Raw genomic sequence first — 23,055 nt, forward strand, 5'->3', positions numbered from 1 at the left:
CCATTTGCGTATACTTAAATTTTTTAAACTTGTATATTGATGTTTGCATAAATTGATTCTATAACAATCAATTGTCTGATATATGTTTAACAGTGAGTTATAAGTTCTGAATTGTAAAACTTCAATTTCTTTAAATAAAAATCATTGATATTATAGACAGCACGGAAAAGATCCAGGCAATTGTACATATTATCTACGGACCTTCAGGAACATTAGCTATGTAATATTTGAAGTGCACGTTTTATGCACATTGAGACTTTTGGTGGACGGAAACATCAGAGAGAAGCCTACGTGACTCGCGGCGCTACTCGGCGGTAGTCGGCGGTCAGTGTTTGCTGTCGGCTGTAAACCTGTAAACAATATATATGTATATATCTCCTCTGGGCTCGATATGGCTGCTTTTATTAAGGGAGGGAGGGTATCGCCAATCAAAAATCGCTATTTCGGTGTCGCTTCCCTCTTTATATTGGACTTTATTATTTATTCAATTATAAGAATATTATTTTATAAATATCAGATCTGTGTTTTCTTTACCATTTCTTCAGAAATTTAAATAAATGCTTAATTAGTCATGCCGAAATTATTCTGCGAACGGTATATTTTTATTTCAATCTGACAAATATATTTATTCATGTAATAAATTTACAGGAATACACGTGTTCTGGATGCAGATTTATTACTGATATCTATATTTTATAAATATAGAAAGAAGAGAACGTCGTATATTGACTGGGACGAATACTTCATGGCTGTTACGTTCCTTTGTGCAGATCTGACCTCTCAGACTTTCTGGTGTTTCCGTCCACCTGGGGCTCAATTCTGTACCGCCTACCGACAAGTATCGGTGTCGTTGCGCAGATATTTTATATGACAAAAAACCTGTGCAACGACACCGATAGTTGTCGGTATGCGGTACTGATGCGGTACAGAATTGGGGCCCAGACGTCTCAATGTGCATAAAATGTGCACTTAAAATATTACATAACTAATGTTCCTGAAGGTTCGTAGATAATATGTACAATTGCCTGGATCTTTCCCGTGCTATAATATCAATGATTTTTATTTAAAGAAATTGAAGTTTTACAATTCAGAACTTATAACTCATTGTTAAACATATATCAGACATTGATTGTTATAGAATTAATTTATGCAAACATCAATATACAAATTTAAAAAATTCAAATATACGTAAATAAAGTTTAACATATATATATTGTTAAACTTCGGGTCTACAATAGATGTAGTAAGTTTTATGCCATAAGAAACTGACCAATTATAATTGAATGTGAAAAGAATAATCGAATGTAATTGGTTAATTCCTTATAGCTTAAGACTTGCTATTGTAGATCCGGCTTAACTTGTTGCACCAGTGCTGCACTGCAGCGAAAAAGAACAGACTATACATGTCGATCGTTTCGTGCTGCTAAACTAAACATTCGTGGATCCGAATACGAGCAATAGATCGCATTGATTATGGGCCCAGGTTGATTTCGAGTGTGTCGCAAGTAGTAAGTTGGTCGCACGAGTACCTGCGAGTACTAACGAGGCGTGGCGAAGGAAAGCGAGAGAACGACGTGCGTGCCAGGTCCACGTTTCGGTGCACCTAACCTCCAACTTGGAGTGGGCGGCAAGTGTCAGTCCGCGCATTTCGCTTCAACAACCGTCGCTCCTGGAGGAGAGAGTCTCTGTCTGAGATCCTTCCCGTGCTCGCCTGTGCGTGGCTGCGTGTGTGCGCGCGCGCCTCGTCCGCGACTCGTTCCGCTCTCGCCGATAACCGATGTCCGCTGGCATGTTCCGCACGACGACAGCGAGGCCGTTCAACCTCCGTTACATCCTCGCGCTCAACGAACCTTACGCGCTACATTGGAGAGAGAATAAACTGAAATAGTGTTTACCGCGCGGCTGGACACGTCCGCGCGATCGCGCGAGCCGATTAGTTTTTAAGTCTTTGTTTTTTTATATATAGAAGTTACCTTAGGAATATATTGTATGTATATATTGTAAGCGCTGCGTTGCTTGTTCACACGCTTGTTCATCGCGGTCGCCGTAGATACTATAGAGCGTACGATACGTAGCACACATTTGTATTTGTATATTTGTATATACATTCTGCCACACGAGCGCCTTGCACAGTCATTCCTATCTGTTACTATATCCGAGTGACGATGCGCTTGATCAGCGTGGAGAAGCTTAGCGAGATACAAAATGATGCCGCGCGTATCAGGAACATTTGCATCCTGGCACACGTGGACCATGGCAAGACCACCCTGGCGGACTCCCTCGTCGCAAGCAATGGCATTATATCTGGCAAGCTGGCTGGGAAGCTCAGATACCTGGACAGCCGGCCGGACGAGCAAGTGCGCGGGATCACAATGAAGTCCAGCTCGATAACGCTCCATCACATGTACAGCAGGATGGACCATGTGGTGAATCTAATCGACTCTCCAGGCCACGTGGATTTCTCCTCCGAGGTTTCCACAGCAGTCAGACTATCGGATGGTGCCGTCATCCTAGTCGACGTAGTAGAGGGGGTGTGCCCGCAGACCCGAAGCGCCCTGTCGATTGCCTACGTCGAGGATTTGAAACCTATCTTGGTACTTAACAAGGTCGACCGACTGATCACAGAGATGAAACTGACACCGTTGGACGCCTACGTACGCTTGACGCAGGTCCTGGAGCAGGTGAATGCCATCATGGGCGAGCTGTTTGCGAGCGACGTGATGGAGCGCGAGGAAATCGCTGTACATTCCGCGTCGGACAAGATAAACGAGAGGGATCTGGCCGAATGGCAGTCCGTGTTAGAGGAGATCGACGACTCGAACCTGTACTTCTCGCCCGAGCAGGGAAACGTTCTCTTCACCAGCGCGATCGACGGCTGGGGATTCGGTATTAGGGAGTTTGCCAAGATCTACTCGGACAAATTGGGATTCAGTGAGAAGGTTCTGCGCAAAACGTTGTGGGGAGATTTTTACATAAACAGCAAGACTAAGAGGATCATGAAAGGGGCTCAGGAGAAGGCGAAAAAGCCGCTTTTTGTGCAATTAATTCTGGATAATATCTGGGCGCTATACGAAACCATAGTGATACGAAAAGACAAGGATAAATTGCCGACTATAGCCGAGAAATTGAATATTAAATTGACGACACGCGACTTGAGGCACACGGATCCGAAGGCGCAGCTGCAGGCCGTCTGCACGCAGTGGCTTCCCCTGGCACAGAATTGCCTCGACATGGTATGCGAGAAGGTCCCGTCGCCGCACAATTTGACTGGCGAGAAGATCGAGCGACTAATCAGCGGGAACAACGACTTTTCCGCCTTACCTTTGGAAACGCAGCGACTGAAGGGAGCGTTTTTGTCGTGCGATCCGTCGTCGGAGGCGCCGATCATCGTGTTTGTATCGAAGATGTTTCCCGTAGAGAGGGACATGCTGCCGGAGAACAGGCCGAAGTCATTGACACCGGAGGAATTGGCACAGAGAAGAGAAATCGTTCGACAGAAGCACGCGGAACGACTGGTGCAAAAAACTACTGCTATTGAGAATCACGAGAAGGACACGCGCGAAACTATAGTCTGCAATAACGTCGAGAACAACGCGAGACACGAAGACGAGGATATAACCGAGGATAATTCACTAGACGGCACGTTAGTGGCCTTCGCGAGGGTATACTCGGGAACTATAAAGATCGGAGATGAGGTATTTGTTTTAGGGCCGAAGCACAATCCCACCGTCGCTCTGGAACACGAGAGAGCGGGCGAACAGGTGGATCCGGCTCTCGTGCTTAAGGATTTGAAGCCTGGTAGACACATTACGAGGGTGACGATAGGTAAACTGTACATTCTCATGGGAAGAGAGCTTGAGGTCGTGAGTCAGGTGCCGGCGGGTAACGTTTTCGGCATCGGCAACTTGGAGGAGCACGTTTTAAAAACCGCGACTCTCTCGACGACGATCGCTTGTCCCTCATTTACGGAGCTAACTTCCCTCGCAGTTCCCATACTAAGAGTGGCTCTGGAGCCGAGACATCCCAACGACCTGCCAAAACTAATCAACGGCTTGAAACTGTTGAATCAGGCGGACGCCTGTGCCATCGTTCACATACAGGAGACCGGAGAGATCGTTTTGAGCACCGCTGGTGAGGTTCATCTCGAGAGATGCTTGGAGGATCTCAAGTTGAGATACGCGAAAATCGACATTAATGTGTCCGATCCGATTGTACCGTTTCGCGAGACCATAGTGCCACCACCAAAACTCGACATGGTGAACGAGGCGATCGAGAAGAAGGCGGCGGAAGTCAATCCCGAAGTCTGGACATCGAATCGGCAGTGTTGCTTCGAGATAGACGCAAAGCCTCTCCCGGAAAATGTAACAAAATTATTGGAAAAAAATGCAAATCTGATAAAGTTTTTGGATAGTTGCTGCGACAGGTATACAGAGGCGACACAGGAGAACGGGAAACACGAGGACACTTCTGAAGGCCAATTCAATGACAACCAGATTAACGAGAGATCCATATCCGATAAAAAGCAAAAGGAGGCGAAGACTTTTAAGAATGAATTGGGAACAGCTTTTCTCGAAGCGGGATGGAAGGATAACGTGCTGGATAACATATGGTCTTTTGGTCCACGAAAATGCGGACCAAACATCCTACTGAATGAGACTGACTACAGACAAAAGAAGTTCTGGGAGCAGCAAAGCATGAATGCTGATTTCCGAGCAGCGTAAGTATTGAAAGAAATATATTGACGCAAAAGCTTTTTATTGTATTATATCGTGTTTGAAGTAGACGAGCATTTAAAATACAATAAACATAATTTAATGTTAAACTTACTGCAATGACAATTGCTCTAATATATTATATAATGCAAAAAAATAAATAAATATGAACGAGATATGTGCTTTGACTACCTCCTTAAAACTCATTTCGATTGATAATAACATATGCTATATAATTTTTTCAGATATGATAACAGTATTGTTAATGGATTTCAACTTGCCACTCTGGCCGGTCCCTTATGCGAGGAGCCTATGATGGGTGTTTGTTTCGTGTTGAAAAAATGGGAAATTTTTGAGACCTCACAAAGGTAAATAGTTAATAAATGTTTGCATTAATAATTATTACATACAAGTAAATGTCTTGAATTCTGTGATTAAGCAAATACTCTATTAACAAAGATGCGCATTGCTTCTTTAGAAGTACTTTTATATTATAATTTTATATATTGTGTATATATATTTATTATATATATATAATTATTAAATAAAAGTACTTCTTAAAAAAGCAATAGCAATGCATATGTTTATTTTGTTATAAGAATATTTCTTGATTTCATCACTCTTGTGTGTGTGTGTGTGTGTGTGTGTGTGTGTGTGTGTGTGTGTGTGTGTGTGTGTGTGTGTGTGTGTGTGTGTGTGTGTAAACTAAAAAAATGTTAATTTGATTAAATTTTTCAACTTGATTGAATTTCTTTAGCTCAAGTATTATATAGTTAACTTAAATACATAAAATATTTCAACTTTAATTCAAATATTTATATATTTGATTAAAATACATAAATACTTGAATTAAAGAAATTTAATCAAGTTGAAAAATTAAGTCAAATTAATAACTTTTCTTAGTGTGTGTGTGTGTATGTGTGTACACATATACATACAATTCTCTTGAACTATATAAGACTGATGTTTTATATTGGGCGAAATAAAGCAAGGAGGTCACGGCCGGGTCTTAAGAATTTAATACGACGCTAAATACGCGTATATATAAAAATGTATAAGATGTGTACGAAATGTTACAGCGATTCTGGTGGTCAGAGCCATGGACATTTGGGCGGTCAATTAATGTCGGCGTGTAAAGAGGCGTGTCGACGAATCTTCAGTTTGCGACACCCCCGACTGATGACGGCGATGTACAGCTGTAGCGTTTTAGTCAACTCCGATGTTCTTGGTGAGTAATTATACATAATTAAACGCCAATAATTAGTCGTTCTCACGTATTTCAGTAATCTGGCATATCGTTATCCGCGATACGTACATCTCCAAGTTTTTCTCAAGTCACGTAGTCGCAAATGCATGATTCAAAGTATTTACATCGATGTTTCTCGTTTTCAGTCACGTTTCTAATATCGTGAATTGATTCTAAATTGGAAAAGCGAATAGATAGTTTTGAAATATATGGTGACTGACATATTATACCCTGTATCTTACTCGATGATGAGAGAAAAGACTAAACTTTTAAGATCTTGCCTATCGAAAATTTAGCTACCACATATATTCCTATTCTTTTTCTTCCTCTTCTTTAAGATTACACGCAATTGATCAACTCTTTACATCAAAGGCGAAGCTGTTTGTCTTTCTTATCTTAATTCGTATCTTATCGAATTGTATGTTGTGTGTAATTAATCGACGGCTCAAATATAAATAACATAGAAATCATGGATAATAAATATTAAAACGAGTAATTACGTAAAGATAAGAATACACACAAAATTACACGCATAGGCGATTTCGCCTATTGTGTCAATCATTCCTCGTGCGGACACACTGTTGTGTACGTTTGTTAAATTTTTTAAAGTTGCTTTTTCTCGATTTTACTTTCTACAATCAACAATCGAGAGAACAAAAATAATTTGTTAAATGAGAGATTCATCACGTAGGGTGAAATTAACAACAATTATTATCAATTTACTCTATACCACGTGTGCCCGTTCGAGGATTAAGGAGGCGTGAGAATAATAAGAGGGAGATGGTAGGGGGAATGAAGAGAGTTCGGGTATGGGATTTGAAAATGGCGGGGAGAAATTATTAATATAATAGCATTATAAATTAACGCGTAAATTCGTCGATGGCAGAGGGGGTGGGACCTCGCGTCTTCCGCGAAACTATTCCCAAACGGACGGCGTCGCCATCAGGTGTCGCACTTTGTCCCAAGGAAAACGTGGTTTCTCTTCGTTGTCTGCTTGTTCTGTTCAACACATCGAACGCACACGTCAGTCGCAAAATTCATGTCTGAGAAATCCAGGAGAAGTAATATATTATATTGGCATTTAGAATACCTGAAACACTGCGCGAATATCGTAGCGGCCGTCCCCTTCTGTTTCCCTGAACGCACATCATTCCGTACACTCGAATACCCGGGACGCTGGCGTAAGTAGGCTGATCGTGGCTCATAGGTCCCTCTGCGAAAAAAGAAGACGTAAGCGGCGACATGTAAAACAACGTCTAAGAATTTAGAAATTTTTGAATGCAACCCTGCACTTTACCGTTTATTTTTACGGCCGTATTCATAGTCATATACCATCTGATATTTAAGGCCTCTTTAAGTTAATCTTCAGATGCTCTAGGGATTATTTTATTGGCTGAAAAGCATCTGATAAGATAAATTCAAGGAGGTCTTGAACACAAAGAATGACTATGAATATGTAATTGTAAGTTAAGCTGGAAGTTTTCTTTGAGGAAATCTTTGCTTACCGAGTATGTTTGTGTCGGGACACCGGCATATTACGAGATAGTGAGACTTTCCCGTACGCACGTTCTGCAACGCCAACAGGGACCAGTCCCGCGACGCTCGGCACTCTCGCATCTCGGCGACCGGCTCGCACGTTTTCACCAAGGTCAAGGCCTAGAACGACCGTCGTATACATGTATTTTTTTCCCCCTGTTGGTTTCTTCCTTCCGGCTAGGTAAACCACACGTTACGTAATCCCGTTAGCGCGGCAATACGCGTCACGTTGGGGCTATTTCAACAGTTTAAGACACGAAGCATTATCGTGTCACTCATGAGGGAGGGAGGGAAGGGGGGATGCGATTAGCGTGTCCGAACAGTAGTCATTGATTACATTGATTATCTCTTCCGAGTATCATGTGCGGTTCGCAAAAGCTCTCTTTACGACGAAGCCGTTGCGCGGTACGCTACGTTTTACGGTACGTTGTAATAATAAAGCCGCAGGAGTATAACGATCGAGACTGAAATTATGTGAAAGCGGTCTACGCCGAGAGCTAGAAAAGGAGCCACGGAAGTACGGGACGATCGACGTGACGAATATTTAGGCTCGCCCCCAAAAATTTCTTCTCGAGCGGCGATTCGGTCGGTGTGCAAGTCACGGTTGATACACCAAACGAAAGTGAACGAGTTTTTCTTACGGCAGGAGACTCGCGTTAAGAGCCAAAGAGGCTCCAAGAGGAGAGCCAGAGGCCGAGAATGGCGCCATGCCTCCGGTACCGTTTCCGTAATAGCTTCGACGCTTGAAATAAACGCCTTAAAGTAAAACGCTTCGCGCGGTATAGAGGAATGGCGACTCTTAGTTTTGCGGCACCGCAAACGGCGGAAACGCGCGATCGTCGTACGCACATTCGTTTTTATCCACGACTCGCGGCCGCGTAAACGAGTATAACGCCGTTCCCACGATGATCTTCTCTTCTTCCCCTTCAATTGCTGCTAAAAATATCTCGCGATTGCTCGTTTGTTACATTGCGAACGCTGTTTCCTTCACAATGGGAATTAAATAAAGGATCTAATGTTTGTTATAAAAATTGACCTTTTGGGTAGAATGGAATGATGAAACTCTCCCTCGACAAAGGAGTCTCACTTTTGAGAATTTTGTCGCAGAATCACGGCTGTAGAGAGAAAGAAAAAATAAAGGCAAGGATCAATCATATTCAAGAATTACTGAGCGTTTACTAAGTCTTTAATATGATTGATTTTTGCAATTTATTATATATTTCTTTCTCTTCATAGTCATGAACCATTAGATACAATGGAATAATGAAACTCTCTCGAGAAGGGGAATCATTTTCATCAGGGGTCTCAGTTTTGAGAATTTTGCCACAGAGCCACGACAATGGAGGGGAAGAAGAACTAAAGGCAATCATAATAAATTATATTAAAGAATTATTGAGCGTTCACAAAATTTTTGAAACTGACCTTGGTTCGCGGATCGGTCACCAGCTCGGTCGTGTGCAGGTCGTCGCTGTCCAGGGACGCGCTGCATGGATCCCGGTACCTTCCGGGACAGGCGCACAGCGGCTGGGTGAAGTTGAGCCGGACGTAGACGGCGTTGCACACCTGCTGGACGGCGCACTCCGGCAGCAAGTAGATATGCTGATTGTGCGGGTAGTAATGATACTTGGTCGGCTTCTCGAGCGCTGCGCTCGCTCCCTCCGGCAGCCGTACCCCCGTCTGCAATAGTCGAGTCGATGATGAGTCGCCTTCTCGCACTTTGGCAATAATAACACGTCGCGCGATTTTACGAGGAATGGGCGTGACGCGAGTAACGACCTTCCGGGTAGTTGAAGTTAGCAATAGCCGCAGATCCGATTCCGTTCGCGAGGCTCTATGATTAGAGGAAGTTCTCTTCCTAGAAAGTAACATATCGCGCTCTTTCGTTCGATTGACACAGCTGTAATCCGCGTGTTTGCTCAACTTCCTCCCCTCCCGCTTGCATCTTCCAATCACGGGTAAACGCGAGGTCTCGAGATGGTTTTCTAGGAACGAGGTGTTCTCTTTCTTTCTCTATCTGGGAAATAAGAACGATCTCTACGTGCCGGAGAACTCCGGTCTGATTATGAAAAACGTTGTTTTCTCCTATTTCGACGGTTGAATACAGATATCTGTGCTCCGATCGCAAATGAGCACGTCGTTACCCCGAAGCGATCGCGCCATAAACGAGGCCCCACGTTGCGGAGGCGCGTGGTACCTCATTAACAAGTTCTGTTTCTGTGCCATGGGACTGATTGTGCTTTTCACTTCTCTTGCGAATTTGCACTTTCCCTTTATAACCCTGTTATTCGCCTGTGATTGAGATATGTAAATTAAAAAAAGGCTTCTCCCGTTAAATTCTAACTTCCCCTCTAATATCGACCTAGTCTCGTTGAAATCTCGTTAAATGCCGGCCTGCTATGCGAGAGAGAAAAAAAACTTTGCTCCTCATCGAGTTTCACCGAAAAAGGGGCCGGGGCGTCGATATCTATTCGTTATGTCACGGATATTCTTCGCTTGTCAATAATCGCTCCAAGTGGAGGCTACGAATCATCTCAAAAAGTGACAAGTCGGTCTCGTGGGACGGCCGGCTTCTTCGGTATTTATCTCTCGGGGAAAGAGAGAGAGAGAGAGAAGCTGCTGCCATGGTGCCAATCGCGTGATGGAAATTGTTGGAAAGGAGGCGAACTACGCGCAAGAGAGAGAGAGAGAGAGAGAGGAATAAGACATGCAAAAAAGAGGCGGAATGCTCGGAGAGAAGAGGAGAAGAGACGGAAGAAAGACCATGCAGCGCCGGCCAGGCGAAGAGGCATACGCCGTATCGATAGAGTACAAGATGGTCCGTGCGCGGATATCCATCGCCGGCCAACTTCCTGGAACGTGAGACTATGCGCCGCGTCGACGCGATAGGGCTCTCCTTGCCTTCCTCACCTGGGCCTTCTCGCTCTTCTTTACGACGTATCCGACGTTTATCTCTCGTTTAACGTCGCGCTATCGTCTCGCCCGATCCTCGCTCTCGAAAAGTCGTCTCTCTGTCTTTCTCTTTCTCTCTCTTTCTCTTTCTCTTTCTCCGTGGAGAAACCGAGAACGAATAAATAATTGCTTGCTCAGAGCTCACGTAGGTTTTACCGCTCAGTCTTCCCTCGGGGAGAAGAGACTTGCGAAGGATCAGATATTCGGGCGCGCTTTTCGAAGACGATCAAGTGCCGGAGATTCTGTCGTCGAAATTACCTCACGGCGGTTATAAATAAATCCTCTCTGCGTATTTTGATGACGAAAAAATAAGAAGGTACTGACCGCTAATCGACGGCGGTTTTTAGCGGCGAGTCAACGGTGTCCTCGGCGAGAAAAGGGTCGGAAATCGACCGCATCCTGCGGTGAGACGTTCGGTCGAGCATGAATGAGGGGAAAAACCGCGTGCGCGACGGTTCACGGAAGAACGCTGACAGGACGAGGATTCCGCAGCTTCCCCCCCCGGAGAAGCGTGTCCGAAATGCTCCCCTCCTCCTCCCCGTTCTGGCATCTTCGTAGTCTCCCGCTGATGCCACACCGTCACGGGTGAACGCGCTAATTGTTAGGAACAACCCCCCCCCACCCCCCGCGAACTTTTCGTTCCTCACGTTCTCCTTCTTCTTTTTCTCCCTCCTCTCGATTCTCGAGGTCCGACTCGACCATAATCGGCGGTGATCCGCGTCACCCTCGACCTCGAGGAGAGAGGCGTAAAGTCGCCCGACTTCGAAAATAATGTCATCGCGTGCCCGCATACAATCCACCGGTGTGGCTCGGGCTACAAAACGCTCGTTTATAAAGCGGTCGTTGACCGAAACGCGATCGCGTTCCTTCGAGTTCCTCTTCCTCCTCCTCCTCCTCCTTGGAGGAGTCACTCCGCCGGATTTACTTTGCGCGATTCTTCTTTCGGACGTTACGATTCTCCGGTTTCTTTCTCTCTCGCTCTCCTTCTGTTATCTTCCCGCTCCTCCTGCGTCCCACGTCCGCATACCTAAGTATTTACTCTGTAGAAAAGTCCGCCCGTTTGTCGCTCGTAAGTATAGCGGTTCAGAGAAGAAGCGGCGAGATGAAGAAGAGATAGGTCCGAATAATAAAGTTGGGTAAACTAAGAGCGCGTTCCAGGCACGAGATAAATAATCGCACCTGGAGGCCCAGTGATTAAAGTCTCGAGCATAATTCAATAAAGAGAGACCGATCTTTTTTTTTTTTTGCGAATAACGGACTCGCTGATAACGGACGGCTAATCTACGATTGTCAATAAATTAAAGCAAAAGAATAATTGTAAATGATAAAAAAAATAATGAAACCAACGGGCATTTTGTCATCTGGTCTAATCCAAGATTTCTTGTTATAAGGAAGGGACACGATTAGATTGTTAGGACGACTGCTAACGCTTGTTTCTTTTCCACTGCCTTTGCATTTCACGCGTTCGTCCTTCGCTTCTCCATCGTGGAGGAAACGCAAGAAGCTTCTTCTCTCGTAGCTTCTTCGACAAGTCGCGGTAGATCGCATCGAGATTAGAGCGGAACCGCTAATTGATTCACCCGCCTTTTATTCTGCCTACGCGCGGACGCAAGAAGAAGAGGAGGAGGAGGAGGAGTAGGAGGTTTGGTTCGAAATTTACTACATCGTGGACAAATGCAAGGCAAAGTGGCACGCAGAGTGAATCGATTAAAGCCGGGGAATAAGCCGCGGTAAATTGTCCGTGGCGATACCGGCCCATCGCCCGCTATTCTCTTCCCCCTCATTCCTTTTCCATCCTCCCCGCCTCCCTCCCCACCGTCTTTTTGTCGTTTTATTTTCCTTTGCATTTTCTTTTCGTCTCGCCGTCGTCACGTTCCACTACCGATATTAGCACCGGCTGATCCGTTTGCGTCACGACCGTGAACGCTCGCCCTCCTTTCGCCGTTTGTGTATAATAGATTCGTCGAGCTAATGTATCGGCATACCTGCAACGCGCATCAACAGTCCTCGGACGCGAATTTTTAAGCGAGAGAGATGATTGATTGAATGGATCGATTAAACGTGAGAAACGGCTGTCACGGCTGGCGTGAATCGCGCGAGGAATGCAACCTCGTGATTTTTAAAGTCCCGAGAAGCTGTTTACATGCCGGATTATTATCCGCAATTTACGCTTCTTCTAGAGAAAACTAAATATATAAAATCAGTAAATTGATAGTAATTGATAAAATGATGTTGACACACAGAAAAAAATCTCAAATCTACAATCATTGCCTCGTTTATATAAACAAGAATATAAAATCTTCTTTAAGAAACTTTAAGAAATCTTCTTAAAGAACTTGATAATCCCGAACAGACATAACTTGTTCATATGAAAAAAGTGTGTATAGTTTTACCAAGAAAAATATATTAATTTTTCAAAAATATCCATGAGCAAAGAAGAAAAATATCAAAAATTATAATTGTATTTTAATATTAGAGGAAAGAGACACTGAAATTGGAGCACTCTCCTTTTGGTATTTGGTACTTTCTTATTTCTCGAAAACTGAACATTACGCCATATGAATACCAATAAATATTGTTGCGATCGCGCAAAACGCTCGGTGCATTTCGGCTCTCAGCTGCGCGGCAGTTCTTCTTAGCAACCGCGTTGTTTACGCGGACGCGCTTGTCAGATTTGACTCGGAGCTGTCAATCCGAACGGACGTGCTCTGTTTCTCTGTTCGAGTTAGAATATTTGTATTTTCAAGTTACATTAAAGAGTGTCTTTCTTCATTCCGAGCGGGAGAGTGTGCGAGAGTGAGAGAGTGCGGTCCCGCCAGGCGAACGCAACAATATTGTTTAGATAATTAAAAAAATGAAAGCATAGTTTGTACATTCGCGATTATCTTATTTTCGTGATTTTCTCTTGCAATTTGCAAGAGTTTAAACAATAAGTATATTATTGATAATATTATTATTTTATGTTCGTAGTTTCCTAAAATTGCTTTGTTTATACCTTTTCTCTTTTATATTTACTTTGCAGTGCGGTTTTAAACATAAAGTTGCTGTATGTGTGTGTGTGTTAATTGGAACATTTCCGTGAGATTAGAGATCTAAACATTGCACTGTAGGAATATTGATAAAAACATGATCTACTTAAATAATTAAAGAAATAAAAATTCACAGTTTTATATATTCATAACTTCTTTTTTCTATAAAAAATATACTAAAGTAAATCTAATCTAATTGAACCTTTATACAATCATATACTACATGTTGCATCTTGCGGAAAGAAAGATTTTGGATAATTGACAAGAAAAGCTTTTTACACCAAATTGAAAGGCTCTTAGAAATTTTTATGTATATTAACTTGTAAATACTTTGTACAAATGACTTATATAAATAACTGTATAAATATTATCTTTTGATCATATAACGAGTTTCTAATTTAGCGCACATTTCGTCAGAAGTCCTTTTCGACATGTGTTACGAAAACAGTAACTATTAAAAAAATATGAAACAGTAATACAAAAACTATTATAGATTTGATAGAAGACACTTTCTAGTCCAGATTTATGTCTTTAAACATTTTTTAAACAACGAAAACAAAATGGTGTTCCATTTATGGTATCTTTCCTCTATTAATAAAACAATCATTGTGCTCTTTAGATGACTAGAATATTGAAATAAAAATGTAATATTTTACTGAAATTTAAGATTATCTCTAAAGATTTTATTCTCGCTTATATGAGATAATAATTACTAAATTAACTAATTGTTTTCCATGTACAAAATATAAATAAATTGTATGTAAATATTTTATATCGCGCGGATGTCAAATTGATAAAAAAAAACATCGTGGCGCCGAATCATCTCTGAAGATAACGCGACGTTTTTCCATCATTGATGATCGAAAAAGACATCTCTTTTTGAAATTGCCACAGGTGGTCGTAAAATCCTCCAAGGAAAATCTGTCGTCGTAAGTCGCGACGTGGAGCGAGCGAGGTGTCACGCGTCATGTGTGTAACGCAACGATCTCATAATTGTGGTGTATCGTGCGTCCGTTTGGGAATTAGACGGTCATTACCGGATAATTTCTACGGTTGTAGCGAGTCGTCGTCGTCGTCGTCGTCGTCGTCGCCGCGCGCGGATGTTGCGTTTCCGAGATCCTTACAATACAATTATTAACCTTCGGGGAAAAGAACCCGACACGGGTCCGTTTACCGTTGCCGCTCTTTTCACGGCTGTTTTTGTTAGATCAACAACGCGTAGCTGTGTGTAGAAATGCCATCGGCATTTCTATCCGCCGCGCTATTATTAGTCGCGCACGAAACGACGTATCGCGCGTATCGTTATCGTCGCACGAAGGGAGAATTCTTTGATTAAGAAGAAGAAAAAAAAGTAAAGAAAACCCCGGTGACGAGACACGCGATGCGCCGTCCTCGCCGTCGTTTGCCCGCTTCAATTACGCGCGGCGTAACTTACTAAGCGAGAGATGCGGAATTACTTAATACCTCGCGCACGGTGAAACGCGTGAAAGCAATAAATATCGCATAAATCGAAATCTCGTGCGAGCTGACTCAACTCGATGCGACCCCGAACAATCAGAGTTTGATTCATTTTTTTTTTCCATCCGCGACCAAGCGCTTTAAACGCTCCTCTCTTCGGATATATATCGAAGGAATTTCGTTACGGTAAATAGGACCGTTCCGTTTCCGTTACCTCGCCGTTCCGGGATTTTTATTCGGCTTTCGCAATTTGATAATTTCGTTGCACCGCGCCTTCCTCGACTGTGGGGAAACTGCGGCTACGGCGGCCGGGCCTGACGACGCGATGCTCCGTTACGCGTAACTCGGAAGCGCGAGGGGGCAAAATTCCTATTCGGGACCGTTAGCGAGCTTCTCTATTTCTATCTCGCTCGCTTATCCTGCTCGCTAACGCACACGCGGCGGCACATGGGCCGGCCGCTGAAAGAGGCCAATCGTAAAACGTCAGGATGTATCGCCACAATGCCGAGGCCTGAGAGCGAGCGGCCGAGCGCATCATCCGAGAGATACGCAGCATCCCAAATACTCTCTCGCGGGACGGAAATTACGATGTTATCATCGCGCGGTGCGCGAGCGGCAGGCGAGGAATCCGCGCGTTCCATGCGGAGGTAATAGGTTTCTGCCTTATAAGAGAAGCCCGGGGATTATTTCCAATCTTAATAACGTTCGGCGGCCTACTTCGATTCTCTCGGTCTAATTGCGATTTGCATCGTTCGGAAAATACTCGCCTTCCTAAAAGCGTGCCGCGCGTTAAGTTCCGCCGATAACGACCCGGCGTGCCCACTTTATTTTGCAACATAGTTTCATTACGTATAAATACATATATACAGGATGTCGGCATTTTATACCGCTAGCCACCCGGGGGAGGGGGTAATATCAACCAGGTGTTTGTCCTCGATAAATGATTTTTTTTTCTTCGATTAAGGCGAGACACTCGCGCCGCGCGCGAGCATTATTCCGGCGCGTTTCGGTCATTGTCTTCCTCCTCGCCGGGAAGAAAGTACGCAATAACCGCGCGCGATCGCGCGCGGCAATAAGTCAAACGGAGGATTATGTAACAGCGTCGGAAATAGAGCGCGGCCGACGTTATACGGCGGTAAAGTCAGGAATTTGCGGGATGAATTGTTGAGCACGCACGTCGAAATTTGTCGACATCCGATCGACATACGATCGTTATCCTTGTACACCCGTAATAATTGTGTCCGACCGAGCGTGTTTCCTTTCCCGCGGAAGGAGATTTCTTACATTTTATAATTCGGAAAAAGAGAGCCGAGGAAACGACATATCGACGTACGAAAGAAAGCGACCTCGCCTCGTTGTTCCCAACGGCGGGGAAAAATAGCCTCTGTCTTACCTCACTTTTCCCGCCCTAGTGACGAGGGATATCCTCGACGACGATTTCCCATACACGTATACGGCAAATCCGGGGCGAATGAAATCGCGGCGGTGCCGCGGTGCGCGCGCGTGTACGCGAACGGTTCCCAGCGATTTTCATTCGATATCGGGATGAATGGTGCGACCCGTATCACCTCCTCCGCGCAACCCGCAATTACCGCGCCGAGTCTTTCCCTCTTTCACATGCACACATATTGTATGCTCATTCGTACCAGTTTGCCGTGACTTCTCTCTCTCCGCAGCGCGTTGCTTTACCAATCAAGTCCTGTCCGTCCGGCCGTGGAGTCCCGACGATTTTCCGGCGCCGACGGTTAACTCGAATCGCGCGGACGATTCCCTGTTCCTCTTTTTTTCAGATCGCAGCGTCGGCCACCGAACGATATAGGTAGAGGAAGTGAATTTAATTAATCACGGATAATTAAGCCTTGGTTAATTGAATTTTCTTCCTGGCCCTATTATATCACACAGTGCGTTACGATCCGCTGGAGAGGGGGAAAGGGAATTAATTAAATCGCAGTTGATTAAATTTACTCCTAATTAGACGCATATCTTATTCGGAGAGAAAGAGAGAAAGAGATTCCTTTCGCTCGCGTTCAATTTAGCGAGAGCGTTCGGCGTCGTGAAAATGCGGAATATGTTTTGACGCAACTATCGGTGTAACCATTTGCGACACTGCTCGCGTAATGAGCTTTCTTTCGGCGTGATATCTCTCGCCGCGACGACGACGACCGCCGGACAGGACGGATATAGCTCCATCACGCGAGATATTACATACTCAATTTACGCATTGCCGTCGTTAGCGTACGTGCGCGCGCGCGCTCTCAGTTATTACGGATACGTTAGAATACTTAATTATTATTAATGACTTCGCGCACCCCGTTACCTCGCGCGAGCGCGCGCGCGCGCATTTACCGTATTCCGCGGAACGAAATCGTTCGTTTGTAATCAAGACGCGTTATGTTCGCTTATTTGATCGTAAATGACTCAACGGTTTCATATACCATCGATATGCAATACCGCCGTTACCGCTCCGTGCGGCGAAGAGGCAGAGAGAGAGAGAGAGCAGGAGGGAGGAAGAGTGGCGGCAAGGTCCTAGTCAGGAAGGTGTCTGAAGACATGTAAATTAGAGACGACGACGACGATAACGATGACCGCACGCAGGTAGAGAGGTCTGCGCAAGGAAAACACGGGGGGAAAAAAGAAATGATTTCTCCCCTTGGCTGTGAAAGATTGGCCCAAGGTGTGTGACCCAATTGCCTGATTCATCTGGCGAACGGGGACCGCGCGGGGCGACACACGCACACGCACACGCACACTCGATTAACTTGGATAATTACGATGTGTCCCGTAACGACGTCCACTCGCCGTATCCGAATGCCGATTACTTTCTCGTTTTTGCCATTTTGCGTCCTCTACGTGCACCGGGCACGTACATTAAATGGACGTATATATTTTCTAACGTACGCGGAGGTACGTTACGGTGCACACGCTACTTTCTCGGTCGACCTATATGGCATTTTTTTCTCAAACCCCATACGAACCTCCGTGTCGGCTGTATAACTCGAATCTGGGTTCCTTTCTATCGCGCATCATCGAATACACGCTTTTCCGTGCTCGCTCGAAAGTGGAGGGGGAGGAACAGCACGCGGTAGGTTTTGGGATTTTTCCATCGCGAGGAAAAGAAAAAAAAAGAGGGAGAAGAAAGGAGTTTCCTCGGCCGCGGCGCTTCCACGCGGTTTTATAACTCGCCCCGCGATAAGCGCGAACGTTATGAAGTAATAAATTTCTCCTGGAGTTATCCTCCCTCCGTCCCCCTTCCTCCTTCTTCCGTGTTATTCCTTTCCGATCCACTTGGAATAATTTGTAGGATCTGGGGTACCGATGCTAGTACGATGAGAACTCGCGTGGAATTTTTCCTATTGCACGCGGAATTGCAGAGATACTCTCGTATATTACTCGATGAACCTGAAGCTCGTAATCTCTCTCTCGCATCGCATAAATTAAAGAGGGAACTCTAATTACGGAATTATCCCGAGTTACGGCGAGCATGGAACGTAATGGAACGTATTACAACTTATCCACGTTCCGTGAAACGGCGCGAGACGTGAATGAACGGCCAGCAAAACGAACGAGAATATTTTTCCTCTCGTCGTTGCATATATAGTTTCCTCTTCTCTTTATTGTAAACTTATTTTTACTATTTATTATTTTATGTGTTGACTACACTCAGAAAAATATTAATTTGACTAAATTTTTTAACCGAACTACATTTATTTCATATTTTAATAAAATATATAAATATTTGAATTAAAGTGTTAAGTGTTTCAGTTGAATACATAAATAGTTGAACTAAAGAAATTTAATTTAGTTGAAAAAAATTTGGTCAAGTTAACAACATTTTTTTCTCAGTGCATGTATTGTGACGTGAAAATAGATTTATATTCAACTGTTCTCTTTGCTCTCCAATAATGTGTACGTTTGATTATTAGCTTAATTAAAATGATAGCTAAAGAAAGCTTATTAAGTCGAAACGTTCTGTCGATGGATATTTAATCAGTTTAATAAATGTGTCGATAATTACATTTAAATTAGTTGCTCGTTTGCCTTGGGATATTTATTATTTCTATCGCTTTATACGTACGAGCGAATTTTCTCATTCTCTCCTCGCTTATCTTCCGAATGATTTCAGATTTTCTTAGCGAAATTCACGCCGGATGACACGCTGCCGCAATCTTTACGTTAAAGCGTGCAGGATGCAGTACAGGTTTTCGAAAATCATTCCCGTATAGATTGTATGGAACAGCCGGCGCGGAATTTTGCGGAACTCGCGACCGGCTTAACGTATATAAGCCAATTAGGACTCGATATTCTCCTCGTTGAGTCTCGCGACCATTCATCATGCAAAGCGATTACAAGCCGGAGAATCTGTGCCGTGCTGATAGTTAAGACCGGCGGCAGTTGAGGCAAAATAAACGGAACAATGCGAGAAACACGACTGCAGTCAACCGGTCGGTTGGTCGGTCGGTCGCTCGGTCGGTTGGTCAATCGGTTATATAGAATTAATGCGCTTACCTCGCTGGCGGTGGTGTAATTTGTCGTGAGTTTGATTTGCGGTCTAATCTTCCCGGGCGACTCCCGCGTCTCCTTGGCCGTGAGGGGCGGAGTGGTCGTGACGTCGACGACGGCGGCAGCGGTCGCGGAGGCCGCCGACTTCCTCGACGACAGCACCGTCGCCGCGGTATGCTGGGTGGGCGAGATTATTCGCGGCGACGTCTCGGTGATGTAGGTGACAGGACCACTCGAAACGCCACCGTGCTGCTGCGGGTTACGGGAGGTCGGCAGGCTCGTCGTGGACGACGCTGACGACAACGACGACGACGACGACGACGACGACGCCGCCGCCGCCGCTGTCCTCGCCGTCGTCGTCCTCACCGGTGTCGCGATCGTCGTCGACGAGGCCGTCGGTAGCTTGAGCGTCGTCGCAGCGGACGTGGCCGCTGCCGCCGCCGTCTTCGGCGCCGTTGCCGTCGTCGTTGACGAGTGTAACGTGGCGTTCGCCCGATGAGTCGGCCTGGACGCCGTCGTTGTCGCCGCGGTAATCGCCGAAGCGTTCTTACGCTCGCCTCCGCTCGCGATCGTTGTCGTCTTCTTGATCTTGGCCGCGTCGGCTTTCGACGACGCCGGAACGGCCGACGCCGTCATCAGCAGCAACGCGACGCAAACGCAGCACTGAATGGCCCGCATCCTTTAGTATATCGATATTATGGAAAGTAGTCGCTTCCGCTGTTGTATTTTTCTACGCGCGAGCTGTGCGTCTTCCTCGTCCTGTAAGCGACGCTTTCCTCTGGAGGACCGGTTCGCTTAGATAGAAAATCTGCGTGAATAAGATATGCATACTGTGTGTTAGTTATATAGCTATCGTAGAATATGTTGCCTCGGACAATCTGTAATTCGCGTCAGGCATCAGGATAGAATTCCACTTATAATTACATGTATGTATATGCGCGCGCATTCTAATTCTTCCAAGATTTTTTACATTATACAGCAAATAAAATTAGCAATGGGATTCCATTCTGACTTCCGACATGAATTACAGACTGCGTTGAGGCAGACTTAAACGGAGACGTGCGCCGGTGGTGTCTTCACTTTTGCGCTTACTTTCTTTGCGTTTGCATCGTATAGCGCGTCTTCTTTCTCTCTCTCTCTCTTTCTCTTTTTTTTTAATAATCGCTTTTGCTTTTTCACGTTGGTGTCGAATAATGAGGGGAAAGGATTATAGATCGCGTTCATCTGCGGTTTGCCGAGAAGATTGCGCGCGACGCGATGACGGGGTAATATGGCACTCACGCATTTTCCGTTTAGTACTGTCCGAATGTGTGCTTCGACACTACGACCTTAACAGGACGTGATGCTCTTCGTTCTCGCAACGGTAATTAGATTTTTTTCTGAGCGCGGTTGAAGTTCACGACGAACCCAAGTGCACTCCACTTGGCGAAGCCTCTCGCAGTCAGTCCAGCCTCCCTTTTATCATACCACATATCTTTTCTCTCTCCCTGTAATTTTCTGTCCATCCACGTCCCACGTCTTTAACGTCTTTATACTCGCATTGCACTACTAAATGAAATACGATCTTTTCCTTCTTTTTTTCCGGAGGCGTGATAACCTACAGTTAATAACACGGGAGGGGGGTGGAGGAAGGGGATGTGTATGCATGGGTTCTCCCGTTCGTCCGAGAGAGCGAGAGAAAAAGTGCGCCTACCGTGCGAAATTATGCAAATACGGGGAACGACCGAGGTGTAATTGCTACGTGTCAAGTTCGAACACTCGGGCATGTTCCATCCGTCCCGTTCGCAATCCAGCGTTACGTTCCGACGACGACGACGGATTGGCAAAATCGCGCTGCATAGAGAATTTCCGCCGCGCAAAGCGCGTGTCCGAGACGTTTTCCAATTACACCGTAAACCCTCCTCGCTCGTCTGTGCCCCTTTCGTCGAGAGTCGCCCGGTGGTCCGGAGGTCGCTCTCCGTCCTCGCGGGAATTTTTCCTTTATCGGACGACCTTTCGCCGACGCGTATACGTGTGTGCATAATCTCTCTCTCTCTCTCTCTCTCTCTCTCGATCTTCTCTCCGACCGCGTTTTTCACGTCTGAACATTTATACGTCGACAGATAGGACTTAGGTGGGGCGAGGAGATAGATGGTTGGGAGAGGCGTGCGCGCGCGCGCGCGAGTTTGTTCGTTTATTTGTTCGTTTCTTCCTGGATGTCCGTGCATCGGTCCATGGCGAGCTGACCGCTTATCTGCCTGCCTGCCCGCCTGCCTACGTATTTTCCTTTCACGTGCTCGATCTTGTCCGCGCGTCGGTGCTTGTGCCGCAACAGTTATCGCACGTATGCCATACGACACTGGTGAAATTGGGTCATTCGGTACAAACCGACCATACGAGCCGTTATCTCGTTGCATTTGCAAGGCCGTATCAACTGCGCCCGCCCGCGCGCGCGCTCGAGCGCGAGCGAGCGAACGAGCGGGTGCGAGCGGCGGACACCGCAGGCATCAGATGTTAGACATTACGCTTCATTAGAATATGTATCTCACGTATGCTGAGTATATGTACCTACTACGGTGCGACGGATGCGCGACTCGGGATATAACGGAAGCGAGAATGTGACACGAGCGGTGACTGCGAAGAGAGAGAGAGAGAGAGAGAGAGAGAGAGAGAGAGAGAGAGAGAGAGAGAGAGAGAGAGAGAGAGAGAGAGAGAGAGAGAGAGAGAGAGAGAGAGAGAGAGGGGAAGGAGAGGAAAAGAAGGAGGAACGTCTATCGTTTCGAGTGGATGGACACGCGCGGGATATCGCGATAAAGGACATTGATTAAATCGCGAATCGGGATTTCGAAACTGTAACGCGTCGATTGCCGCGTGTTAAATCTCTCACGGACACATCACAGCTCTGTGAAGTGTGACTCGCGCCTACGGGTTTTGTTCGTCGTTTTGTTCGTGTTGGAAGGAGGTCCAATTGTTTTCCAGATAGATAAATTATATTTACGCACAATGGCAAACTGTCCGCTATTCGGGAATTTTTCGTACCCGCCCCATTCTGCGCCTCCTCCACCGTCATAGTAAACCGCACAATGTAGCGGGCAGAGAATGGAGTTTCCACGCTTAGACCGCAAACAACAATGTTTTTAAACATTCGCGAAGTTTTTAAACATTGGCCATTTATGTGAACAATATGACAATTAAATTATTCTCTTAATGAGGGACGCGAAGTAAAAGAAAATAGTTATAGAGGTGAACGGTAAAATTTCAGAAAATAACGCGTACACTGAGAAAAAAATTATAGAAAAAGTACCGTGCTCGACTATAAACCGAGTAGTAACGTCTTTTCTAGTGTAAATTTATAAGGGAATTTAAAAAAATTACAATTTTTTAAATGCACAATTTCAAATAAATAGATTAATTAAAAAAAATCAGGATAAAGTTTCTAACTTAGTATAGTAAAATACATATAAAAGAGCAATTACACATAATTTTTGGCGAATTTTCTATATAAAAATTAACTAATTTTTTTCTGAGTGTATGCTTGTACACTCTAAAAAATCTTAGGTAAACTTGTGAGCTGCATTTAATAATGACATTGTTTGAAACATTTTTATTTGATAATAATTATAATAAACATTTTGTTGTAATTACT

The 23,055-nt window shown here is 45.0% G+C and overlaps 2 protein-coding genes across 2 annotated transcripts in view; one reads left to right on the top strand and one right to left on the bottom strand.

The window, feature by feature from the left end:
* The first annotated feature begins 2,165 nt into the window (after positions 1-2,165).
* The window catches only part of LOC105830673 (elongation factor-like GTPase 1), a 38,329-nt gene continuing 17,439 nt past the window's right edge, over positions 2,166-23,055 (top strand). The window contains exons 1-3 of the mRNA XM_012670162.3: positions 2,166-4,717; positions 4,958-5,080; positions 5,792-5,940. Of these exons, the coding sequence (XP_012525616.1) occupies positions 2,166-4,717; positions 4,958-5,080; positions 5,792-5,940 (2,824 nt within the window). The remainder of the gene's footprint in view (positions 4,718-4,957; positions 5,081-5,791; positions 5,941-23,055) is intronic.
* On the bottom strand, positions 6,288-23,016 carry LOC105830674 (mucin-5AC). The gene is made up of 5 exons (XM_012670163.3): positions 19,437-23,016; positions 8,917-9,171; positions 7,464-7,614; positions 7,049-7,171; positions 6,288-6,957 (listed from the first exon to the last, which is right to left on the bottom strand). Exons 1-5 carry the CDS (start codon positions 20,106-20,108, stop codon positions 6,875-6,877), a joined length of 1,284 nt encoding a protein of 427 aa, XP_012525617.1. The 5' UTR covers positions 20,109-23,016; the 3' UTR covers positions 6,288-6,874.

This window comes from Monomorium pharaonis, chromosome 7 (assembly GCF_013373865.1).
Source record: "Monomorium pharaonis isolate MP-MQ-018 chromosome 7, ASM1337386v2, whole genome shotgun sequence".
Classification (NCBI taxonomy): Eukaryota; Metazoa; Arthropoda; class Insecta; order Hymenoptera; family Formicidae; genus Monomorium; species Monomorium pharaonis.

Coding starts and splice junctions, on each gene's coding strand:
- LOC105830674 (XM_012670163.3), bottom strand. CDS start 20,108: ATGCGGGCCATTCAGTGCTGCGTTTGCGTCGCGTTGCTGCTGATGACG. Junction 9,172..19,436: donor ATTACACCACCGCCAGCGAG/GTAAGCGCATTA, acceptor CGACTATTGCAG/ACGGGGGTACGGCTGCCGGA. Junction 7,615..8,916: donor TGACCGATCCGCGAACCAAG/GTCAGTTTCAAA, acceptor CGGTCGTTCTAG/GCCTTGACCTTGGTGAAAAC.